The 9,012-nt window shown below is 36.7% G+C and overlaps 1 protein-coding gene and 1 long non-coding RNA gene across 9 annotated transcripts in view; one reads left to right on the top strand and one right to left on the bottom strand.

Annotated features, from left to right (window-relative positions):
- Positions 1-9,012, bottom strand: part of LOC307225574 — a 196,414-nt gene that overhangs the window by 185,654 nt on the left and 1,748 nt on the right. For all 7 annotated transcript variants that reach the window (XR_013843074.1, XR_013843075.1, XR_013843076.1 and 4 more), the window contains exon 2: positions 8,847-8,948. This is a non-coding gene — a long non-coding RNA (uncharacterized lncRNA). The remainder of the gene's footprint in view (positions 1-8,846; positions 8,949-9,012) is intronic.
- Positions 920-6,346, top strand: KERA (keratocan). 2 transcript variants are annotated; one of them, XM_079993470.1, is made up of 3 exons: positions 920-1,094; positions 2,666-3,558; positions 5,031-6,346. In XM_079993470.1, exons 2-3 carry the CDS (start codon positions 2,673-2,675, stop codon positions 5,195-5,197), a joined length of 1,053 nt encoding a protein of 350 aa, XP_079849596.1. In that variant the 5' UTR covers positions 920-1,094; positions 2,666-2,672; the 3' UTR covers positions 5,198-6,346. The 2 variants fall into 2 exon arrangements, with proteins under 2 accessions (XP_079849596.1, XP_079849597.1); XM_079993471.1 differs by lacking the exon at positions 920-1,094 and adding an exon at positions 1,131-1,305.

Below are 9,012 nucleotides of genomic sequence, written 5' to 3' on the forward strand. Positions count from 1 at the left end.
CTTGCACAGGCAGAACACTTGTACTAGCCCAACACTGAATTCCAACCCAAGTCCTACTAATTAAGGAGAAACACATTTTGCTGTCAATATTTCAATCACAGTTTCTTTAAAAAAAATTGTTTTGCAAATGACAAGTAGTCAGGTTGTCAGATTGGTAATGTTTTTGTCTTAAAATCTGCCTGTGGTTATTGGCCAACAGTAGAGAGAAACATGTGCCCTTGCAAGTGGCGGGTGGAGGTTGGGTGAGTACCATGCTAGTGCTATTGATATTTGTGCCTTGTGCCCCAACAGAACACTACAGACAAGTTGTTGCACATCAGTAACGGCATAGAGGCACCATTCCAATTACTACCTCCTACCCCACTTTAGTAGCTGCATCAGCCAATTTCAAAGCAAAAAGATTTTTCAAATCTGGAGACCACTTTATGTTTTGTTTTATTATTGTTTTTAGTATCATGTGGGATACACATGCTTCTCACTGCAAAACTCTTTATGCTTAAAACTAATTAGCATAAAAATTAGATCAGGTGGCAGAAAGTCAGTTCCATTTCTGGAACGTTATTCAAAAATAACATATGCAGAATAAGCATCAAATTATATCAAACTATTCTAAGAGTATCAAAGAATTTCTTAGCAAATAATCTTACTTACTTTTCCTAATCAAGAATCATATCTTTAAAAACATTCCTGCATCTGTTTTTGATCATAATCAAATAAAAGGTTTCCGCAGGAACAGATGGCACTAGTTTTAATGCTTTGTTTCCTAATTAAGATGAAAATGATTTATTAACATTTTATTATATATGTAGTAATGATTCCTTTTGCCCACTCTATTCATTCTTTTAAACCTTGAGTTTAACATCTCTGGCAATGACCTTAAGGGCTGCAACTGTTTGATGTGAAAGCCAGGATTTCCTGTACTTTAGCATGAAGGTGCTGAGGTGCATAGCTATTTTAAGGGTTAACAATTGTAGTCATTGATGCGTATATATTAGGCTGTATTCATAAAACACTGCGTGTTGCCTGAGTCAACCTCTTACAGTCTAACCGCAGTGACCAATAGGAAGAACAGAAGAGAATCCAAGAAAGCTGAGGTAAGCTAGATTCTCAAGCATTGTCAAATTAGAAACAACAGAATGTTAGGTGTCTTGGGTAATGTGTCTGGGGATTACTGCTGTATATTTAGGGTTTTATGCTACAAATTTACAAGAGCTCAGACTACAAATAATGTTAAAAGGAAACAAAGACTTTTGTACTTAAATGATTTCCAACAGCCACCAGAAATCATCACCTAACCTGTACAAGGTAAAATATTTCAGTTACTCATTATAACAATGTTGGTATATATTTCTTGTAAGAGAAAGATGTCAGAGACATTGTGCTAAATCCAGTATGACATTCTCTGGAAATAATTTAGTTTCTCTCACTTGCTCTTCTTTCTATTTTATTACTTCAGGCAGTATTCTGCTATTTTGTGGACAGCAGTTTCAAAGCCTGTTAGCTCTTTTCAGCTGTTGGACTTTAGAGAAGCAGCCGTTTAAAAAAAACCCAAAACCCATGTAAGGCATTGGTTTTCCCTTTGATTTAGTGATCCTTATGACTTATGATTTTCTTTAATACTTCGCCCCCCCCCCCGAAAAAAAACCCCTCCAAAAAAACACCAAACCCCAACCTTTCTGCACCAGTGTATCTGGCTTATTTTCTTTCTTTCTTTTGAAATGTTATATATACTTTTAGAGAACCAAGACAGACATAAAAATTTGGGATGCACTGTTGCTGTATAATTACTACTGCATTGTAGTAACTTGGCTTGCATGTTAGGTTTTTTAATGTATAGCTATGGAATATGTGAGTTTTAATGTGAACAAATTAAAAAAAGAACTGGACAAAGAAATCTGAATACGTGGCCAAGCAATAAAAGTGAAGTTCTAGAGAGAATTTGTTTCCTAAGTAATTTACATTTTAAAGAGGAAAGCCAATAATTTGGGGCACAGGGGAGCGATTGAAGAAGAGGAGTAGGTTTTCAAACAGAGCTCTCTAGACTTCTAGGGAACATACCCAGCAAGCAGCCGTTAAAATATTCTTTGATCTTTTTCTTGTGTGTGATGAGAACCAGGCCTAGAAAATCAGAGCCATATGCCTTCTCATCTAGGAGTACAAAAGAAGATGTGAGTTTCTTCATGGAGGACCAAACTAGGACTGGATAGCAGTCAATAAAGGCAATTATGTCAGTCACTGTATGCCACCTATGTTTGGGTTATGTTGGGATTTTTGCACGTGAAATATTTTCCCTAGTTTGGAAAAAGGCAAGTTTTTAAATGTTAGTGAAATTCAATAAGAGAAAGGCAAGTTTTTAAATGTTACTGAAATTCAGTAAGAGAAGCAAGCTCTGTCTCTAACTTCTTTTAAACATGAACTGAATGTGCACACACTTACTGTATCTAGAAAAGGAATGAAATCCAGATTGAAACATACTATTCTTAGAGTCATAGCTTGTAGTTCCCCCTGAATTTAAGAGATGACCCCTCTTTTTTCTCTTGAAAAAAGTTGTGACACCATGCAAGACAGCATTTCACCCTTATAAAGGAATGCACATTGTTGCTTTCAGAAAAAGATACTGTGGAGATGTATACTTTCTTATAACTATTTTCCCCTTTTCTCCAAGGTTAACTATGAATGTACAATTGTATTCCAGACTATTGGTAGTCTTCTTGACCCATACTGTGTGGACTCGTAATATCAGGCCAATGTATGATCAGCCTGATACATATGACTGGTCTTTCTACAGCTTTGAGTGTCCACAAGAATGCTTCTGTCCTCCTAGTTTCCCAAATGCCTTATATTGTGATAGCAAGGAACTTAAAGAAATTCCAGCCATCCCAGCAAGAATCTGGTATCTCTACCTTCAAAACAATCTCATTGAAACAGTTACAGGGAAATCTTTTGTGAATGCTACACAACTAAAATGGATAAATCTGAACAATAATAAAATTACCAGCAATGGAATTGAAAAGGGTGTATTCGGCAACTTGAAGAATCTACTCTACTTATTTCTTGAGAATAATGAGTTAGAAGAAGTGCCTGCTCCATTGCCATTGAGTTTAGAGCAGCTGCGTTTGGCAAGAAACAAAATCACTACAATCCCCGCAGGGGTCTTCAACAATATGGAAAACCTCACTGCGCTAGATCTACATCAAAACAAACTGTTGGACAGTACTCTCTCAAGTGACACCTTCCAAGGACTTAACAGCCTCATGCTACTCAACATCGCTCAAAATTCACTTACAAAAATGCCACCAACCCCTCCAGCTAATGTAATACAGCTGTTTTTGGACAATAACTCCATTGAAGCAATACCAGAAAATTATTTTGATGCAACGCTCAAACTGATTTTCCTTCGACTGAACAACAATAAATTAACCAATAAAGGTCTACCATCCAAAATATTTAACATTTCATCTCTTCTTGACCTTCAGCTATCTTACAATGAACTCACCAAAATCCCATCTATCAATGTTCACCTCGAGCACCTTTATCTTGACAACAACAGGATCGACAGTAAGTGCATATCAGCAATCTCAGACAGATGTTTTTCCACAGAAATACCCCTCCCCCACACTCCTCCCATTTATAGCACAAATGTTGCAGTGCTGTGCACACATGCCCATGCACACACACACGCATTCACAAGTCCAAAAGTGTATAGGTATTAGAAGCAACAAGAAACCAGACCAGCTCTGGTTTAATGAGAACCTATTGTATTTCAGAAATACAAGTTCTGTACATTTGATCTAAACTGTAAATTCCATTGGCTAGTGACTAAGCCCTATTTTGGCTAACCTCAGTTTTTGTATGTAATCCATTCCGGAGGTCCGTTTGACTTCCAAAATGTTTGAAAACCGAGGACCAAAGGTCTGCCAGCAAATTCAATGGGGAAACTTGAGAAATGCGCCTCGGAAGCCATTCGACTTCTAAGGCGTATTCAAAAATGGAAGCATTCACTTCTGGACTTTTGGCATTCAGCATTCATATTTGTGATCACATATAATGGGATGAGGATCAAGTACAAGAAACATAGGGTCCGCTCCCACAAAACAAATTCTGGCACATGGTTGGAGATCCAAAGTAAAATGTAGATGGGTCTTATTAACTGGAGAGAGAGGGCGGAGCCCACAGAATGCTCTGCTCACCTAAGATAATAATGCAGACTCTGTGGCCCATAGCTTAACTTCATGTGGTTATGGAAGCCCACAGGCAGAGGAAGAGGAGGATTGAGCTGGGGGAACAACCAAAGGGATGGATTCACACAATAATGATTTACAAGTCACAATAGATTGCCGCAGAAGAAATATACATGTTAACAGAAGAATGGTCCCCATCCCTGACCTAAGGTACACAGATGTTTTGTGTGCTGGCAGATTCCTTACCATTAAACAACCCATCCAAGCATGATACCGGGCCAACAAAGATCAGCTTAATGCAAACCAGACTGCAATTGCACCACAAGAATAAAACAGAAACAATCAGTGCATACCATAAGCTGGTGAGCCTAACCACAAATCACACATCGAGTCACATTATCACACACATGCATGATAGCACGACAGAATTAGGCATTGCTTCCAAAAACAATTTACCCATTTTACAGATGGGAAACACTAAGAGCTTCTAGTTCAAAGAACAATCACGCTAGAAAATTCAAATCCCGGGCAAATCAAAATTACTAGACACCACTCCTCACAAGGGGTGAAGAAGATACTGCCAAGTTTTAAGAGGCAACATGCAGCCTCATCACCTGGTGACTGCTGAGCAGCAGCCGCTTTTAATTTGCTCTGTTACCTTTCTCATCTTCCATGATAAAAAAATAGAAGGAAATAAATGCTGAACTGTGATTCCTCTGGCTTCCCAACAAGTCCTAATCTTACAGGATCATATTTAAAATATTTACTTGGTGAGTTTTTTGTGGGGAGGGAAGACAATGATTCCCAACCACTTTTCTTATGCTCTTGTCTTGTTTTTTTTTATTTTAGGTATTAATGGAACCCAAATATGTCCAGTTCCTATCCCAGGGGATCATGTCTATGAGAGAAACTTACCACGACTCCGCTATCTCCGCCTGGATGGCAATGAAATCAAACCTCCAATTCCATTTGACCTCATGTTATGCTTCCGACTTCTTCATGCTGTTGTTATTTAAGGACAGCTTAGTGTTACCATAATTGCGTTAGTAAACAGGTTTTGCTGGCATTAAACTTGTTAGAACTTCCAGGTGTTTTTCGGTCAATTATACTGTCCCCCCCATGGAGTTTGATTTTTAATTGTCCCAATTATTTTAAATGTCACTCTATTAAGACGATGCTTTTGCTACTCAAATGTATTATCTAGCTGTGGGTTCAATAAAAGTTTTGGCATTCTTCTTCTACACTCTATACATATTGGCCTGCAGATTCAGGTGTAGTACATTTCACATATTAAGCAAAAGTAGAATATATAATTGCTTATTTTGTTATCTTTTTTTAAAAAAGAGCATTGCTGTAGATGCCAGATAGCATGTTTAATGATAAAAATAAGTAGCAGAAATCTCTTTCCCACCCTCTTCATTCACGGAAAGTGTTATATTGAAGACATTAACAGCTGCAACACTGCTTCATTTTGTTAGAATGGGGCCAAATATCTCTTTTCAAAAAGGAACATGTAAAATCATATGGTTCAGAAGCTCCATATGCATGGAGCATGGCTTTCCACCAGGAGTGATGTTTAAACATGTACTTTCTTACTTGTACTATTCCCTCATGATATACCAGCAGAATTGTCAGTAAATTCCACCTGTAAGAAATTTCAAGGTATACCTTAGCAAACCATCTAAGGAATTTTGAGAGAAGAGTTATAAGAAGATGAATGCAAGTTATGTACATCCCTAAAACACTAGCATTGCTACAAACACATTTCATTTATCATTGCACATGAACAGCAGAAGCAGCCTTAGGTATCTGTTTATTGAAAAAGTGCACAAAGAAAAACTGCAAAAAATGATTTTGTTAGGAGAAATGCACATGAACTGTGTTCAAATTTTTGTGCAGGCTTTATTTAACCAAATGTAAACTGACATAGAAATGGAGCAAACTGAACTTAAAATTGGAAAAATGAGAAAGGAGAACTGAAATTGACAAATCTGTTCATCTCTACTTGGTGAATGTTATCTTTACCTTCCAAAAAAGTAGATTTGCATGCTAAATTATACATAACTAGAGCCACAGTAGCCATAGTAATTTATTTTTAGTCAAACAACTTTACATGATGATAATGATGATGATGATGATGTTAATAAAGAAATGTGACTCACTAATTAGTTTTTGTCATATATTTAGTTTTGAACACTTGACCATGTTCCTTTCTGTCCAATTGCAAATTTTACATGTTTCCTAGCCTATGAAAGTCTAAATTAGTCTACCTTTAAGTTGCCACAGTAAACTAATATTCCCATCTGTTTGGAATTGCCCATATATAAAATATGCTGATAAGCACTATTAAGAATCTGTGTCAGAAATATAGAAAATGTTTGCTATATGCAAGAAATGGAAACTATAATGCATAAGACCAATTCAAGGCAACACCAACAATTCCTGGGGGATTTTTTTATTTTTTATTTTTTGCTGTACTGTCTATGTGAACTCCATGGTATTCTTGAACGTCCAACATAAAAGAAATGAGGATGGAGCACAGCAAGGTTTATCAGTTTTGCAACTTTTTTAAACAATAACAGCTGTGTCTAAAGAATCTGATGATGAGGAATGGTCATTCAAAGGAGCAAAAGAACTACAATTCAAGCATAAATGAATGTCTAAAAAGGTAAATTACAAATGGCACATCCCAAGGTACAGTTTCACGTAATTAATGCATCCCTTGAACTTGTATTAAAAATATTCATAGCAGTTGTAAAAAGGGACACACATCTCTAGGATCACACCCATCTGTCCTTTTTATGTACCACATGCAAGAAATTTCTACTCAACCAACTGTGTAGCTGGAAAGAATTAAATCATCTATCACTGGCAAGTCTAAAGGAAAAGTTTGCAAGAGCTATGTTTTATATAACAAAGAGTCTCATATTTCATGGCTGAAGGAGAAAAAGTAACTGCTAAAGGAAAAACCTACATCATATATTATGCATCTTTATTCAGTAGCATATGAGATATAATTAATGTATATTTAGTATTGATTAATTTAACCAGTAAAGTCTATTAAAAGTCTGTTGAGACAGATGATTCCAGAACTGCACAATCATATGATGCTTATTGGGAAGTAAAGCGTACTGTAAGCATGTTTAGGATTTCTACCTAATAGTACCAAACGATACAAACAAACAACACCATTTTGAAGCTGTAGTCTAATGTTATGCAACTCCACAAGTAACACTTCATATATTTTTATTTTGAGTTCTGAATTACAGCATTTTTCCTACCTAGTACTGTACCAGCATATCCACAATAGCCAACCTATCATGGATTTGGTTGGCTCTCAACCTCCACCCCCACCTCCATTTCTTTTATCCTCAGTTATGGTGGGCTTCAACTGTGCAGGAGAGGTTGACACTGCAGACCACAGCAGTATTCCACGTGTCCAAGAAGCATGCACTGAACTAACACCAGATATTTTGTTCCTCCCACTCCCAGCCATCACCAGTTGTTGGATGAAGAGATGGAAAAATCTACTGTGTATTGTAATCCAGCATTTGTACTAGGTTATAATGAGAACAATTCTTAAACAGGATTCTTAGTTTTTATTCACATGCCTTTTCAAAATATTTTCAGTCTTTGGACTCACGAACTGCAGAATCGGACTGTCATGACATCAGTGTTTCATTACACATAGTTTAATGAGGGACTGGTTGTGAATGATGAACTTGCCATTTTAATTTGTGCTATCCCCTCTCCCCACTATTTTTTGTCATCCAGTTTGGACATGTTGTCCATGAGAGCCAAAAGCAAACAATAGTCAATCAGTATAACTGATACTAACAACTGGGAACAGATGGTAAATATTTCCCATATGGCAGATTTTGGGGAAACAGAGTGACATTAGGTCTTTGGAATCAGTTTCCAAATCAGATTCCATCAGATTCCAGAGCCTGGAATCAGATTCATATCCCAAGCCCTCTAATATATTTTTTGTGGGGGTAGGGGAGAGGACAACATAAATTACCCTCACTATTTTCCCCAAATATTGCAGTACATAAATGCAGAATTTGAACTGGTCTACTAAAACTGTTTATTTCAAGTCATGATAGACTCGTTTAAATTTAGGCAATTATTCCCAATGTTGGTTTTCTTGAAGCTACAAAAATATACACATTCATAGATAGATACACGCACACACACACATGCTACAGTTCAATAATCTGAAACATACTTTGTAAAAGCAAAACAAAATGGAGCACAGCAACAGATTTTCTCATTCCAAATCATCCAAAGTGAAGCATTTGAACACAAGAAAGCACCAACAATCTACTTAAAAAGCAACCATATTATTAGTTTTTAAAAGACACTGTTTTCATATAATTATAGTGAAGTGGCATATCTAAAGTATATGTATCTAAGGGATTGTTTAGTACTTATTCCATATATAAGCTAAGTCCCAGGATGTGAAAAATGCATTAGCATTCTTTCCCTGTTAGCGGCACGTTTATCTCACTTTTCTTCCCCTTTCTATTTTCCCTTTGTTAAAATTTAGATTGTAAACTGTGTGGGACAGGGACCTGTACAGTGAGTGCCATGCATATCAATGGTGCACTATCAGTACTATTACAATGAAGAAGAGGTTTGAATACAAGAAGTAGACATTCTTACCTGTAATCAATGTCCTTTTAGATCTGCTGTATTGGGTATCTTTTGTGAAACTGCACTTTCTTTTTCAGAACCCAGTTTCCAGAAAAATCCATTCAGCTAGGCCTGGTTTAGGGAAATAAGGCAATGTTAGGACTTGGAAGTTGTTTGAGTGTAGCTTCGGAACATA

Source organism: Podarcis cretensis, assembly GCF_951804945.1.
Source record: "Podarcis cretensis genome assembly, chromosome: 10".
Classification (NCBI taxonomy): Eukaryota; Metazoa; Chordata; class Lepidosauria; order Squamata; family Lacertidae; genus Podarcis; species Podarcis cretensis.

What these genes read in the sequence shown, in the direction of transcription:
- KERA (XM_079993470.1), top strand. Translation starts at nt 2,673, where the DNA reads ATGAATGTACAATTGTATTCCAGACTATTGGTAGTCTTCTTGACCCAT. An exon ending in TGACAACAACAGGATCGACA is followed by an intron (nt 3,559 to 5,030) that starts GTAAGTGCATAT and finishes TTTTTATTTTAG; the next exon opens with GTATTAATGGAACCCAAATA.